Source organism: Xiphophorus couchianus, chromosome 17 (assembly GCF_001444195.1).
Source record: "Xiphophorus couchianus chromosome 17, X_couchianus-1.0, whole genome shotgun sequence".
In the NCBI taxonomy this organism is placed as follows: domain Eukaryota; kingdom Metazoa; phylum Chordata; class Actinopteri; order Cyprinodontiformes; family Poeciliidae; genus Xiphophorus; species Xiphophorus couchianus.
In genome coordinates this window covers 4,726,292-4,743,461 of record NC_040244.1, presented here as the reverse complement: position 1 = coordinate 4,743,461, position 17,170 = coordinate 4,726,292, and the positions used below count along the sequence as shown (strand labels likewise).

The following is a 17,170-nucleotide window of genomic DNA, read 5'->3' as shown; positions in this document are numbered from 1 at the left end:
TATTTGCCATCAATTCTTTCCAGGGGAGGTAATAACAAATATTCTTCTTGTAGTCCAACCAGACTGTTTGTCACTGCTGATTCTGGTTAACCAAAGCCAACTTTCTTAACGTCTTTATTTCAAAACTGCAATGCTTTACAACACCAGATTACACACTCAGTTGCAAATCTGTTACATACAGAGTCCTACAGTAAATTAGTTATTTTTCAGCCAATATGAATAGGTGACATCAATAGCATCTCTATGCCAGGACATTGTTTGGGAGGCAATGTAGGAAAAACAAAACATATATATACAGTATATATATATATATATATATATATATATATACATATATATATATATGTGTGTGTGTGTGTGTGTGTGTGTGCGTGCTGCTGTGTGGTTATTATTACTTTTTGCATGTGTGGGAGTTAGGGCCACACTACAGGTGTGTGTATGTGGGGGTTTTGTATGCATTTGTGAGAGTCTGTATCTAAGGAGCCGGAGGCCGGCCAATCCAAAAAGCAATGAATGTGTAAACAATGAGCTTTGCAATTCCCAATCAACACTTCCACACCGCCCACGCCTCGTAATCAGGAGAGTAGGAGAAAGAGAGAAAAGACACAAAAGCCATCACCCCCATTCCACCGTAATCAAAGCTGACAGGAGGAAGAAATAACATGCTAATCACCTCCACATCCGGTACAGTCCACAACAGTTCAGGTCATTACATTTTACCGCTTTAGTTTGTTTTTTTGGAATGCATTTATACCAAATTGGATAAATAATAATGCCCAAATTCTGCTGGCACACAAACACCAAAGCCGTAAAAAATATGAAATATTTTAAGGTATGTTGAAAGAAGTTAATTAACCCTACAACATGTCACGGTGCATTTTCGGGCTGTTAATTTTAAAATGAATATTTGATGTTCCTTTCTCAACTTGTATCTTTAAATAAATGCCCCTTTTCTCCTAACATTGCTGCATATTGTACATGCTCATTTCAACCAACTTCTGTCCCTGCAATCTCTTCTACTTCCCTTACAAAACATTTAGGAATTGATGAGAATCTTCCCGAACCTGAGGACTCTCTCAGTTCGTCATGTTTTGCATGACCCGTTCACTCACATAGATGACAGATTCACAAACAACATCTTGGACACAAAACACAGTGTTGCTGACAGGCTGCTTGACCTTCTGTCGGGCATTGACAATGATTCTTTCGGAACTTGGAAAAATGATATATTATATTTACATCATGAAATGTCAAAAGGAATTCTGACCCAAAACTCCACATTCTGAAGTAACAGGAAGTTATACTGTAGGAGTTTAAAAATTATAGTATCTCTAAAAGCTTTGAATACAAAAACTGAGTACTACCCATGTTGAAGATCTCCAAATGCCCCTTATATGTCTTGAAGTTTTTATAGCGTGTAACTGAAACTGCACATTTGCTGTCTCAGTCCTTGAAGAAAGGTGCTGTAAGGGCTCCAGGTAAGCTATTTTTCTTGTTTTATAAAACACTTCCTGATAATACAAAAAAATGAGAAAGAGCTACCTAGCAAAGTCGAGGTCGGCCTCTCTGGACATGGTGATGTTGGTGAGGTTCTGTTGAAGGACAAAGATGTTTCTGCACATCTTTTTGATGCCAGACTCACTGATTCTCTTAAAGTATTGGGCCCCATTGATTAGAATGCAGGAAATGAGATGACCAAGACCTGAAAAAAAACACATAGGTTTTATTTGGATGAAAAGAGAAGACCGTTGACTAAAGAAGAACAAAACATTTCAAGTGTTCTCAAAAGTGGAGGGCAAACTCAGGGTTCCACCTGATTTGTTTAATTCTTTTCAAGAGTTCTCCAGCCTTGAAAGGGTAATTTAAATAACAAATGGTTAAAATTATGGACAACTGATTTTAGAGAACAGGTTAAGGTATACAGTTTAAAAGTATAAACATTTTTTCCAAATGCCAATTTCTTCAGATGTGGAAAACAATAAAAATAAACTCCACACTTTTACAAACTATGAAGGAATGCTGAAGTAAGGGAGTAAATTTCACCTTTTGAAATTTCTACCAGGGTCCAGCTTACCTTCAAATATATACTGAAACTTGTGCTGCTGCAAGGCGGCTCCCATGGCTTCTTCAATGGCCGAGATGTCCTTATTCAGTTTGACCACCAGGGGGTCGTAGTCCATGCTTTCCACGTTGGCCACAATGGCATAGTTCCCCTGCTTGGTGAGGGGGATCAAGTAATGGAAACAATGTACCCTGGAGTGGAGTAGAAACAGAAGACCAGAGACAAATCTTGAAGCATATTCAATTGTAAAACTTTGCACTTAATCAGTCATTAAATGCACATCATTCCTCAAACTATCATTTACAATTATATTCCTCAAGAACATTTCAGTCACCTGCTGCTATTATAACAGTCTTCTAAATCAGAATTAAGTAGTTATAATGTGAACTGTCTACCTGCTTTTAAACTCTATAATTTATACGAAAATTCTTCAGTTTCATAAGTATTCAGAATAAATCCACTTATTCAACTATAACTACATCACTGCTGGATATCGTTAAGCCACAGAGAGTGCTGGAGAGCACCGCACTGAATATGAAACATTTTCCTTAAGGGTGTTAAAAGAAAAGCAAAAACATCATGTAAATAAAGAGCACACTCTCAATACTGTTATGTAACCATATATTTTTTTTAATACTAGCATATGTATGTTTTGCACCTAAAAAAACAACATTGTTTTCAGAGCCTTCAGGACGATGCACTTTAAAAAGAAAGGAATGTAGGCATAAAAATTACAGCTCCTTAACATATTTTGTCAGGGGGCTCAAAATAATTGGACAGTTGCCTCAAATAGATTTCTAATTGGACATTTGCAAGTGACATTCCCTGCAAAGAAAAGTCCTGAAGGATATGTGATTACCTGACCTTTGGTTCACCCCTACATTGGAGAAAGATCGCTGGGCACATCACGAGGAAAAAAACTTTGCTGGTGGCTCAGCAAAATAAAAGGGCGTTAAGATAATAGTTATAGTTGAGCAAAGTATATCGTTTTTCCTAGAAGAAGAGAATGCTATATAGTAGCAAGAAAACTGAAAAATAATATAAATCTTTAGAGATTATCCATTTACATTGCCACCCACTTATCAGAAATTGGGTAATGGGATTAAAAGGCCCAGAAGAAAAAACCTGACATTCCCCAATGACACCCTCCGGTTCATTCTAGAGGACTCAAAGGCATTCTTAGGTCAGAAGGGGTGTAGTTCCTCTGAGCTCTGGGTCTGTCCCATAAATTTCTCTGAGTGGAACAAGACGAGAGAACCTGGGAAGTGTTCATGAGAGATAGCAATCATATGACTGAACCACCTAAACGGACTCCTTTTTATGTGGAGGAGCAGCGGTTCTACTAAAAGCTAATCAGCCAATCTCTTAGGCCAAGTCTAGCCAAGGTGTGAAACAAGCAGACATCAGCATCTTGGATCCAGGATCTCATACTTTTAATCATAATCCAAATCTCCTGACAACAGATGAAAGTTGGGACATAGATAGCCTAGTAAATCCAGAGCTTTGCTCTTTGGATAGGCCCTTTCTTCACTATATTGCAGCAGATAAGGGCCCAATCCATCCATAGATCACCTGCTCTATCACTTTCTTGAACCCCCCTGAGGCAGAATCTGATCCCAACCCTGGAATAAGCAGCGTGCCTTTTTCTAGTTGAGAACCAAGACCTCAAACTTGCAGCAACTGACTTTCATCCTGGCAGCTATACACCGCTCCATTGTCAAGCAAATGTCATGGCTTGACAATGCTAATAGAACATAGTTATTACCAAAAACAACAAATACAATATTAAGATTCCTAAATCAGGCCAGATGCCAAAATACCATTGTGAATGTAGAATTTACTTCCTCACTCCTCTTTTTCTATGTTCGCTTTATACTAACATTTTTGTCTGTGGTTCTTTAGCACCATAAAGGGCCATCTTGACTTACAAAGTCAATATAATTTAAATTCCTTAATCACAGTGTCTAGGGCGGAAGAACATAAAAATGATATGGGTAAATGTCTTCTCCCCTTCGGCAAAAGCCAAAAAACACATTGCATATTGAATACCTCCATCTTCCATCCCTCCCTCTCAATTCAATCGTTTCCCCCACTAAGCTACTGTAGATCCTTTCGTTAACCCCCACCACCACCACCACTTTAACCTCACTCATCTCTCCTCCTCCCTTTTCTCTCCCTTCCTTGCCTCCTTCTTTCTTCCTCATGGCTTCATTTAGCTGGTACCACTATCAGGGGAAATTCGCTAGATGGGGAGAGTCAATGGAGTGTAGCATATAGCTAGACATCAGCCTCAGGGAGGGTTTTCAACTGAAATCATCAACAATATTGCATAAGCTACATAATGGACTACAGGGAGGGACGGAAATAGAAGAGGATGATGGAGGACTATTAGTGGTTCTACGGGAGTGAAAAAGTATATGGTGTGGTAAATTAACTTAGACATTGACATTCAAAGCACATACTGAAGACAATGCAGTTCTGAACTGGAGAATTCATTTATGAAGACAAATCATTTTTGGACTTGACAGCATGTTCTCTGTTCTGCTGTGTTAAAAAAGGTCGACAAAACTATATCAAAACAGTAATGTTATGTTCATGCAAATACAAATATGCAATGGATACAGTCAATGTAGTTATGAGGGGAAGAAAACAACTTTTACCATACAATCAACTTCAAGTAAAATTTGAATCAATTTAGTCTATGTTTACCATTTAAAATATAATGTATTTTTGTCATTTACCTTTAATTAAATCATGTTCTTTTACAGCAATAACAAAAATAGATCACAGGTGAACGTATAAACATTTCCCTTGAAAAAAGTCAACGTTTCATGGGGTATTTAAATATTTCTTTATCATAACTATATGTAAGTTATGCTGCAGTCTTAGTGGATTAGGCAAAATTCCTGAATGCATTAAGGATGTTAAGTGAAGGCTTAAGCATCGTTAAATTCTCAAAGTTAATATGGCACAAATATATAGGAACTTTTAACTGAAATGACAAGACAACAACATTGTAAAACAGTTTCAAATTCCTCAGTTTTGTTTTCTTACCTGACCTCCAGGTGTAACACCAGCAGACAACGATCAGCGATATCCTGGAAGCCCCGAGACAAATCGCTCAGAGTCTGGAGAATCTGCTCCCTGCTACGTTCGCGCTCACCAAGCACCTGGCTGTCTGCAGTGGATGGACAGGCACCTGAGTACAAGTAAAACAAGATACAAGACATCAGACTTCCTGAATATTGCTTAGGCTTTTTCCCAGAAAAAAAAAAAAAGGTTTATTTTTTACTGTGAAAACCTTTAATGTAACACGCACTTCACTGGGATATCATAGCATAAATGTAAATGACCCCAGCTCATTTCCACAACTGTAGCAGCACCTTTAGTTCAACTTCACACATTTGCTGAGTCCTTCTTAAGGTTCCCATGCTTTCTTCACACAACTTGTGCTGAGGCAGCAGGAGCATGTGTCACTGTACGGCATTGTAAGCGACACAAAAGAGCCGATTGTGCTTGTGTGAACATGAGAAAGAGTCTGAGAGCATGATGAGCATAAATTCAGCTCAGGGTAGATCAATGGCCATAAATTAACAAGAGGAGGAAAAGGAGAGAAATTGGCCCCGTCACTCATATGTAAGTCTATTTGGTCAATGAGGCATGCGTGGATGTGTAAGCAATGTGTGGGCATGAGCGTGTGTGTGTATGTGAACAGAAAGTGACTGTTGAGCAGGAGAATACAGAGGTCCAGGATCGATGTGCCGCAGTCAAAGCCACCTCCCTACTTATTCTTTCTGCCCTTCCGAAGGTCACAGATGAATGCAAGCTGGTACAAATCAACACACACATGCCCACACACGCGCACGTATGTATGACTAAGCCCGGAATAGTGGTAAACTACTAAAAGCCTGCAATAATGTGTCATTCTGTATCAACTGTGACAGATATAAATTCATTTCAATTAGAACATTTCATTAAAAAAACTGAAATAAAATTTTAAAAACTGGGTGGCTAGAATAACATTTTGATGCTTAATTACTGTTTTCAAGTGTTAAAACAAACATTTCCTAAATTATCCCATACAGTAGGGCAAGCTGTGAGTTTTACTTTGAGCTTCAAGCATCCAGTATGCCGAGGTGAGTGAATCAGCATCAGTGGAGACAACCTATATTTTTTATCTATATTTGAGTCACAGTTGCATTGCTTTTGTAGTAATGGTTCACATATGGCGAATGAGAGTCATGGAACTCAAGCAGTGGGATTTTTCAATATATTAAAATTAATTAATTCAAAAGCCTGGGTTATATGGTGTGTACACTACAGTATCAAAAGTGATGTAAGGCAATGCTGGAATGGTACTGTTCTTGGATATCAAGACATCCTATGCACTACTGTTAATTATAATGTCTGTATAATAGTGAACAAAGAGATGAAGATTTTTACAATAGCATTAAGCTTAGGATAAACCAAATAACAAACCAAATAAACTGTTCCTGTCTTTTCATATGACAGGATTTCCTTTTTCAAAGATTATGTCCACTATTCCACTGCTCATGGATGGTGAGTGCAACCCCAAGAATGTCAAATCATAATTTGCATGTGCTCAATATGTTTTACTGCCCATACTGCAGTTACTTTAAATGAATCTTTGCAAGATAAGAAACCGATGGCCTTGAGAAAACAGCAGTGAGGCGTACGCTCTGCCTTTCCAATCAACAAAGCAAACACAGCCAGCATTGTGAGTGACAAACTGGTGACAGCTGCTCTTACAGTTTGTGCATCTGACAAAGAGAGATAAAAAGCAGGGAATACTGTTTCTCATTAAAACCTTGCATGTTTGTTATGTGTCGGCCTGTGTGCACAAATGTATTCAACGTATGTATGCACTGTATGTGTAAGCTGACATGCTAATTAACAGTCTCCTTGAGTAAACCTGATAATGCGTGTGTGGGAGGACAATGGTGCAGTGTCAGACTCATTTGACTACTTGCTGCAGGTAGAGGCAGTGAAACACTTTGTGTCAAAATCTAACTGAATGTAGACAAGCTTCTGGTTTCTTTAAACATATAAAATCCAGCCGACGATGGAGAGAAAAGAATTTACATGAGTCCAGCCCTCTGCTGTCCTCTGGTACTTATCTGTTTTGTTTCTGCACGGATCCTAAATTAGATATATTATTCCAGTGGATGTATATATTTTTCGTACATTAGATCATTCTCATCTACTGACAGGTAATGTTACAGTGCTTGTAATATGTTTACATGCACTCAACATCAGAATGCATCTCAACATTCTGGGCTTTTAATTATGAATTTGAACAATTTTCAGGGTACAACAATAACACCAAGACAAGCTAGAGACTGACTAGAGTGGCAAAAATAAAAGACTTTAGACTTGACTTAGACTTGTGCCCTAAAGAGTTGACTTGGACTTCCCCCTCAAAGACTTAAGACTTGGAAAACCGTATTTGCTAGCATCTCTGTGTCCCAACCCCATGAGCTACGTAGCACAGTGAGAGGAAGCATGTTCGGAGTAGTCAAGGTGAGCCTTTCAAACATCCTGTGGGGGTGCGTTGCTACAGGAAGTACAATGTTGAAAAAATAATGATGGGGGACTCCCTCCAAATTGTACAACTTCACCTCAATGCAACAGCGGGATGGCTGAACTTGGACACACCTGGGTTTTTTCATCAAGACAAAGATCCCAAACACACATCAAACCTGGTTATAAAATTGATTAGGTAGTATGACAATCTCTGCAATATGCAGAAAAGTCAAATCTTTGACCGAAAACCAACATATTTAAAAAAGTTCAATCACTTCTTTCATGGAGACTGACTAAATATGCAACCAAATCATCATCTAAAAGTTGGTGAGGTTTATTTTGCACAGATTTATTTTGAACATATGAAATAACTGAGTGCATGTAGTCTTGATTCTCTGTTGTTTTTAAAAGTCCATCTGGATGTTTTCTGTATTATCATTGAACCCTGCAAAAAGAACAGCTCAAATGCATCCATAAAGCTCCACCATCCCACCAAGGGAGAGGATATAAACAAGCGTTTTTACCACCACTGCATCCGTTAGAGGCAAATAAAGGATGCCACGGTTATTTGCCATTTGTTTTCTTAGGTTACCACTAGGATGGCTACATAAAAAGGTTGCATTTTTTCATTTTGGGATTAAATAACATGTTACAGAAACATGTAAAGGAAACAACACTGTGAACTCTTCAGGGCTCAGTGTATCTTATTTCCTCTCTTGGCTTGTGGTTGTATCTGTTGGAAAGGACATGAGTAACAAGCTCTGGTCCTGGGGCTGTTTTTCCCCTACAAAGTGTCAATGTATATGCACATGGGTATATGCATGAAAGTGACTTGAAGGCCCGTTTCCTCTCGTGTGCATTACAATCAGTCACTCTGACAGAGGAAAAAAAGGGATTACTGTGGCACACACAGCTGGAGGTCTCTCCAGGGGGTGTCCATGAAATGCACCAGCACAAACACACACACACACATTTAAAAAAAACACTCCGTTTCCTACTGCTGCAGGCCTATGCCGCTTTGATGATGCGAGGGAGGTGTCACAGCATGAGGGGCACCATTAGAGTCGGGGACAGACGGGCAAAAAGAGACGACTCATTGGTCCTGACTGACAACTTTTCTGCTTATTGAGTTCCCTATAACCAAATTGCAAACGATCTTAGTTAGTTATGACTTGTTTTTATTTGCGTGGTTGAACATGAGAATATGTATGTGCATATCCGTGTCTTTTCACGCATCCCAGCGGCACGCATGTGCGTGAGTGTGTTTGTGCTCTGCGTTTATCCAATTATTTTTGAATTTCATCTAAGGCAAACGTCTGTTGCTCACCATCTGCAGTAGATGAGGGTGGGAGACATTAAAGAAGGAGATCAGCCACAGAATCTTCACACAGCATGCAAGCAGAAAGGGACATGTAATGCTATACGCCTAATTTTACTCTCCCTGTCCTGCATTACAGAAAGGTGTTACACAACGCGTCATCTTGAGAATAACAAAAACAACCAGGCAAGAAGATTGGAGATGTAAAAAAATGGAAAAGTACAGGACACACTCCACAAGAATCATGAAACACACACACTCGGAAAAAACAGGAGACAACGTCTTGCAGGGGTTTAGTGATGAATGATTTCTGAACGACTGGCTTAGAAATAATGGAAGACATTATTTATTTTGCTGCCTCTGGTGGGTGAAGAACATCTGCAACTAAACTATGAATTTCTATCCAGGGAAACAAAACAGCAGACGAATAGAAATCTGCAATTAGTCTAGATGATTTGTAATACAGAATGATTCTTGTAAAACAGGAATGAATTGAAAGCTACTGAGTGAATAAAGAAAAAAAATTGATGATATACAGTACATACAAGACCATCATCTCCAACTTTAACTAGTCTTCCTGGCCTCTGCACTTAATAGAACAACATCTTAATTAACTTCCCTGTCAAGTAAAGTCAGAGGAAGAACACAGCTAAAGGAGAAAGCAATGGACTTGCTGTGGGTGAGATGAGTTATTCCTAAGAGAACATTTTGCTGTGAGGAAACCACAATGCCACATGGATGAAACTCAGAAGACTAAGCTGAAGGTTTGTTTCTCTGCCCATGTTTAGAAATTGTTGTCGGGCAAGAGGCCTTCAATTCAAACATATAGAACAAAAAAATGCCTTGATAAAGTCTTCATACCACATTTTTCATGACACAAACTAAATTGTGTCTACATATTTTATTAGGAACCAGCGCAAAATTGTGACAAAGAAAAAAATGGATGTATTGCTTAAATAAATTACTAATAAAAATCTGAGAATTATAGTGTGTATTTCTATCCTGCCCAACCTAAGACAAGACTTTGTAGAACAACCTGTTGTCTCTACCAGTTTTACACATTTACAATGTTTTACACATTTAACAGCCATTCTTCTTTGCAAAACAACTGAGTCTCAGATAGGATGTCTTCTGAGGTTTGGAAATAACTGGAAAATTCTAACACATATTGACCCTTTGTTATGAAACGCTTCACTGCAGATCTGACTGTATGTTTAGCATCCTTGTTCTACTAGAAGCTGAAACTGAAGCACAGTCTTTTACAGCCTTTAAGACATTTTCTTCCATGATACCCTTCTAAGTAGCTCCATCCATCTTCTTGTCAACTCAGATTGTGTGTCCTCACTTCTGATCAATAACACAGTAACCACAACATGGCACTCTCTTCATCCAATTTCACAATTGGGATGGGTTTTCAGGTTGATATGGAGTGTTGGGATTTCACCAATGCATGTGAGCCAAAACAGTGAATCAAATAATGGTCTCATCTGACCAGAGCACCTTCTTTTCATTGGTTAACTTCTCAAGGCATTGCCTGAACAATGGCTTTCTTATAGTTTTTTCATAAAAGTCAAATGTGGAGTGAATAACTAATCACTGTAGTATCTAAACCATGTCCTACCTGAGTTGTGGATCTCTGTAGGTACTCCAGGCTTACCATGGCTAGGCAGTCATGTCTGAGTAGGTTTGCAGTTTTACACTACTCTCTCTATTTTCAGAGGATGGACTAAAAAGTGTTTTGTGTGGTATCCAACCTAACTCTGCTTTAGACTTCCTGCGCTACTTCACCCTTGACCTGTTCACTGATATTCTCTAACAAACATGAGAAGTCTTAACAGAACCCCTGAACTTATGCTGAGACTAGAGAGGCTGAAACTAAGATAAGACTATATAAGACTGAGAATAAGTTGCATTTTATTTACTTTTAAGTGACTTCTGAAGGCACTAGATTGCTTTGGATCATATGTAGGGGTATCGGGTAAAGGAGACCACACTTACTAAATTGTTAATTGTGAAAAGTGTTTAATAACTAAGCTTGATGTTGTAATTTTACACAATCTGGATAATAATACTGCAACAGAGATGGCTGCCATGGTGATGCTGCCTTCCAAGCCTTTGTATTCTTGAATAAATATTGTGAGTACTATAACCAGACAGATGATCAGATCCTTTCCTGCTGCCCACCAGATAATCACCAACATCCCTGCACACATCAGTACCTAGCACACACATGCAGGCTCTTTGCTTTCAAGACATCTGTAACAATCTCAGAGAGAAAATTCAATTCAAAAGATATTTCAATTTGCATGTGCACATACAAAAACTGATTCATCAGTGAGAAAGTTGAAGCAATAAAAATTCTTTTGATATTCAAGAAAAGAAAAAAAACTTTAATTTTGAGTAAAAACAAGAAATGTCTTCTACTGGAGAATGTGGCAAATGGAGGGAGGAAAATAAAATAAAAGGAATGAGAAAAAATGAAGCAAAAGAAGTGGAGATTTGGGAAGAAAGAAAAAGAAAGAAAACGGCAAAACAAGGAGAGAAGAGGAAAATGACTTGTTCATACCTGACTGCTTTTGTAATATAAAATCCAATTTGGAGAGAAATAGACGTGAGCTATGCGGGGGTGGCGGGTTGGAGGATGAGATAAGGTGGGCACTTTTTTCCCCTGCCATAGCCTTGTCCCATCTCGCACAGCGCACAGCTGTGTACACACACAAGCACACATCATCCAAGCAAACCCACGCACATGTAGTCCGCCATCAGCTCACCAAACACTAAATAATGAATAAGGAGGCTGTCCCAGCATGATAAGTTACTGCCCTATCCTTCCCATTAGTGCCACCCGCAGGAATTAATGATAATTATGTCACGTCCCTTTCCCGCACTTTTATTGAATTCTTATCTGTGAGAAGACGAAGAAAGCTGCCGTCAGGGCGAGAGGGAGAGGAAGTGCACAGAGAGAGAGATACGGTGGTGACAAAGTCAAACCCAAATAAGAATATTTCATATTTAATTATTTCATTTTTAGAAGAAAAGTTGCGATATGGAGCGGCAAAATAGCGTGAGTTCAATGAGCAATCAGAAGTCTGAAGCCAGAGAGTTGTGACAAAGGCTGATAAAGGTTGAAGGTCTCTTTATTCCTCTCAGAAAGGTGCATAATTTACCACTCTCTCTGACTGCACACCTAGATATGGCAGTGAACCCCAAAAAGTTTTCACATATAGTGTAACCCTGATGATTTGGGTAAAAGCCATTCTGAGTCAGTATATCTGAAAATTACTAACTCTTGCATGATGAGGGGATACATAAATTAGTGTTAAAAAGCATTAAGAGAGTGCCAAGAAGCTTCACTCTCCTGTCGCTATGGACAGCCTGGTCTGTTAGCACATGGCAGGTTGATACTAAGGATTTTTGCTGTTGAAGCCAAATTCTGACAACCATCTGCAGTCTTATCAGACGAGGATTTTTTTAGACACCATTTCCTTGCAATCTAGTCAGTGCCCCTTGCAGACATGTTCTTATCTTAGCTACAGGAGCAGATCACAGATAGGTCAGCAGCCCATCCTCCTCCAGGTATTACTCATTGTGATTTTTAAGTGGTTATCGACATTTCTCTCTTTTAGATCAACTGTCATCAATTCAAAAATGCTGATTTATAACTTGGACTACAGAGTAATTTGAGTCAAAGGTAAATATTTTAGAGAGAAATCTCTATCCAAAACATTGTCACATTTTTTGGGAGAAAGGTGGGATTAGGGCTGGATCTCAGATCTAAATTAGTTTGAGCACCAATTCAAATTAGTATCAAAGCGACACAGAAAGGGCACTGATTTGCAGTAACAAGTTGGGAAGACCTAGTTAGCCTTTTTAGGTTAAGAAATACACCTTCTTCAATGATAGAGAACCTTATATCTCTCCTAAGGCTTATTTTTATGAAGGGGGTTTCTACCTGCTAAGTAGAAAAACAAACCATTCTCTACTTTTTACAGCCCTTTCACAGCAAAGAAATAATTAAGAATTACAAGCACACATTTGCTGTCTTTAAATAAATAGTGCTGCCCCACACTCAGCCAAGCATTCAGCCATTTCAACAACAAAGCTAATTCAGCTTTTCCCAATGTAATTCATTAGAAACATAATATAAAAGCAGCGTGAGTCAAGTGGAAAAATCAATCTAAACTTGTACAAAGCCAAGAATGCATTTGTAATGCTCTTTCTTGTGTGTTTTCCAAATTAGAATAAAAGTTTCAGAAATCTCAAACTGTGTTTTAAATAATCCAAGAAAAGAGAAATGCTGAGTTCTGACTGACCTAAATAAGTTCAACTTTGAACTAGAGATGTTCAAAAGCAGTACTGACTGAATAAAAGCACAGAAAATAACCCTTAATTTAGCACTAAATCATTACCTACTGATCACATAGCAAGTTTATGTTCTGTACAGAATTGTTTTTCTTCATTTCTAGATTTCCAATTCCATTGACTGAACATGTAAATAAACAACAGAGGTACAGTAAGAGTGCAATTGGGTGTCTTATTTTATTATTATATACATTTTTATTTGTCAAAAATTATCACTTTTAAAAATCCCCCTCCCCCAATTTTTATTTCCTCCCACCAACCACCCTGGACAGTAAGCCATATTGGCAGCATTTAATTCCCAAAGTCCTTATATAGTAAATGTATTATTTCCTTACAGAAGAAAATAAAGTTTTCCACATTTTTCCTAACAAATGTGCAATCAAATCCTCAAAGTAAAATAATAAATGTTTATTTTACTTGTGTAAAAATGTGGCATATTTAGTTGCTTCCATTCATCTCATAGGTAAGAGAAAGCCAAAACTGTTATGAATCTTGTGTCTGAATAGGGTTCAGCAGTTCTAAAGATTGCAAACTCTGATCACAGTTTGTTATTTACCAAACAGGGTTTAAAATATTCAACAAAGTTCAAGGTAAAAGATACTCTTAGATTAATAATGACAACAAAATCTAAATAAAAGTGATGAACAAGGGGACATAAATGTTGCACGTTGAGGAATTCAGAAGGAGAGATACAGCAAAATTAATAATATGGTAGGTGATGACTCAGCTCTGAGCGAATGTATGAGTCCTGATTAGGTGATACAATCGAAGACAAGAAGAACCAAGCATAGGAGGAGTTTGCGTGCATATACGTGTGTTTAGAGGGCTCTTTGACAACTCCAGTGAAGAAGGTAATGAGTGTTTTTCATACATACCAACGAGAACATAATGAGGAACGGGTGAGAGGTGTTGCAACAGACTTAATGCATGTACAGATGGGAAAAACTTTATTCACACACAGGTCCTGTAATCTGACAAAATCATTCTGAAACCTATAAAATAGTGCATAAATCTAATGCTAAACCTCAGTTAAACTGCATGTTATGGCAGTTTAACTGCTGCCATTTACCGTACAAAGCATATAAGGAGTCAAAGGGGAAAGTAAAGTAAGAGACTGTTCGCATTTAATAAGTCAAACTCAAAACAATACTGGGTTTGCTGCAGAAGGAATAAACAACAACAGATGTCTGTGTTGGCGTTATTGTGCCAGACATACGCGGGGAAAGTGTTGCATATGTTTGAGTTGGTTTTGTACATAATAGACTCAGTGCATAATTTAAGTTTGTCAACAGATTCTGGTTTAACTGCTAATAGGTGTACTCACTGGACATCTGAGGCAGATTGGTGAAAAAAGACCTCAGGCGAACAGCGAGCCACTCCATGCTCTCATGAAGGTTAGCCAGAGCCTTGAGGTCGCTGACATCTCGCAGGATCTCGTTTTGGGGGATTAATTTATCTCCCAGGTTCCCCGTCAGAACCTCTGACTCCTTAGCAAAAGCAGCGCTGAAAAAGAAAAAAAATGGTTCCTCACACAATTATTCATAAATATATTAAGTATATGACCGCAGTAAGGTAATGCAGGTAAGCATAATGTGTGGGGTTATGTTTATTTCCAGTGTTTATTGAGTAAGATGCAGAATACAATTTGGAGAGGTTGTCAATCCATCAGAGACACACAGGACAAACAGCCATGTGCTCACACGCCCATACTTTGAATATCAGATTTTTGGACAATGTAAGGAAGCTAGCGTACCCTGACAAAACCAACACATGCACCGGGAGAACATTAAACTCCAGCCCAAATGAACCTAGGCTGGAATTCAAACCCAGAAAAATTCTACGGAAGACTTAAAATTGCACAGGTTGCAGAGATTTTTTTATGGTTTTTATTTGTAACATTTTGAAAATAACGTATTGTTTTCCCAGTTAAGCCCCACTTTGTGTTGCTCTACCATAACATTCCCAGAAAATCCATTAAAATTTTGCAATGTGATTGCAAGAAAGTTTGAGGCGCATGAGGTGCATGGCAAGCCTTTCCATGTTATTTCCAAAAAATATCTGCTTTAAAAGCAGATATGTGACGATATGGTCAAAGTTGGTATCAACATTGTATTCTCTGGATAAAGGTATATTTAATTCTAGTAAAAATGTTTTAAAAGAAGCAGATTTATTAAAGGAAAAACATGAGGAGTTACTGAATAAAAGCAAACATACATAATCGTGTAACAGTAAGATTTCTGACAATATGAAGTCGATTTGATTAGGAATGTAGGAGTGAATTATTACCTTGACCTTTAAGGTAATTCACAAGAATAAGCAAAACACGGTAGTGCATGAATAAGTAGTTGGAAACCTGAGTGTAGAATGGCAATATATCAAAATTAAAAAAAGGTATTTTGAGATCATGAATTGTTGGGAGTGAAAATAAAAACGAGAGCATTTAGAAAAGAGTGCAAATAAGACATATGAAGTGATGCAAACAAAGATGGACTTAATTTAAAATCACTTGTAGTAGAAGGATGATTAAAAACAGAAAAGACAGATGGAAAGGACTGATAATATTAGAGAATAATGGTACCACAAACTCATAGACATATGGACTGGCCTCCAAGGCCACCAGGATGCCCACAAATTTAAGATCCTTCAAACGACAAATTAAAAAAAAAAAAAAAAGACAGAATATATTGACTAACACTGAGGCGTATTTAGCTTATTAACTGAGCTTTAGTAAAGCACTGGCTGACAGGGGTTAATCCACCATTTCACAGCAATGAAAGCATTTCAAATCAAACACCCTGATGGTCCTCTTTCCTTTTCCATCTCTGAGCTGCTCTGTATGCTTGGGTCTAAAAAAAGCAAGCGTAAGAGAAGGAAGCAGAAAGCACTCAACAGGCTGACTTTCTCTGCCATATAACCAATTTATTTATTTACTTTACCATTCCACTTCAACGAGCCTCACTGTACCCTGCAGAGGTGCACATTCAAAGGTTATTTTGATTAGACTCAAACTCCTTTTCAGTTTTTTATTTTTTTTGTATTTTCTTATTCTTCTTCACTCCCTTCAGATCCAAGGTGCTTAAAAGAGCAATCATGACTTCTTTTATGGGTATTATTTTTGATTAAAAGCAAAATAGAGGTTTAATAATGTTTAAATAACATTCCTAAAAGTGTGGTTGTATCGGTAGATGAGTCCTAATAACTTCTTTACGCCTGATTGTGTTCAGTGCATACCGTGTAAAATCCTCTTCATCTTCCCTCTTCTGTCTTGTCTGTCTGGGTTGCGCCATATTTGTCCAGTTTGGAAGAGACTGGAGGAGACGACTGATGTCCTCATCTTTAGCCCAGGAAGCACTGATGGTTAGTTTTTCCTCACACTGGACTATACCCCTGAAGACAAACACATGAATCCAGAAAAACTCAAACTTAAAATAGTAGAATAAAGAAATTTAGCCTTATAGCCCTTAAACTTTTCTAAATCTTCTTATAGTAAACCTTCCTAAATCTGGGAGAGACATTCCCCAAAACAAGTTTCAGCTTTAATTGTAAAAGCGGTTCCACTCAATTAAATTGCCTCCCAAATTGTTCACATTTTTTTGTTTTATGTTAAAACACTTGTCTATCATTAAAAAAAATGTGTGAAAAGGTTCAAGGGTTTAAATAGGTTTGCAATAAAATTCACACACTACATCAAACACTGGCCATTGAAAATACTACTTAGACACACTCTGCAGGTTTTGGCTTTATTGCTTAGGGGCCCCGAAGAGAATGACCTGTGACCCAGACCAGATGGGTTCCCAGCAAGTTCTTTCTTGCATGTCCTCAGCAGTTTATCACTCCTTTTTTCCCACCATATCTCCTGGCTTTTCTTTACCTGTAAAGGTGCT

The 17,170-nt window shown here is 38.1% G+C and overlaps 1 protein-coding gene across 1 annotated transcript in view; it reads right to left on the bottom strand.

The window, feature by feature from the left end:
• exoc4 (exocyst complex component 4) overlaps positions 1-17,170 on the bottom strand; it is a 119,700-nt gene that overhangs the window by 10,198 nt on the left and 92,332 nt on the right. The window contains exons 15-19 of the mRNA XM_028043850.1: positions 16,518-16,673; positions 14,611-14,789; positions 5,117-5,261; positions 2,075-2,253; positions 1,543-1,702 (exon numbers count right to left, since the gene is read on the bottom strand). Of these exons, the coding sequence (XP_027899651.1) occupies positions 1,543-1,702; positions 2,075-2,253; positions 5,117-5,261; positions 14,611-14,789; positions 16,518-16,673 (819 nt within the window). The remainder of the gene's footprint in view (positions 1-1,542; positions 1,703-2,074; positions 2,254-5,116; positions 5,262-14,610; positions 14,790-16,517; positions 16,674-17,170) is intronic.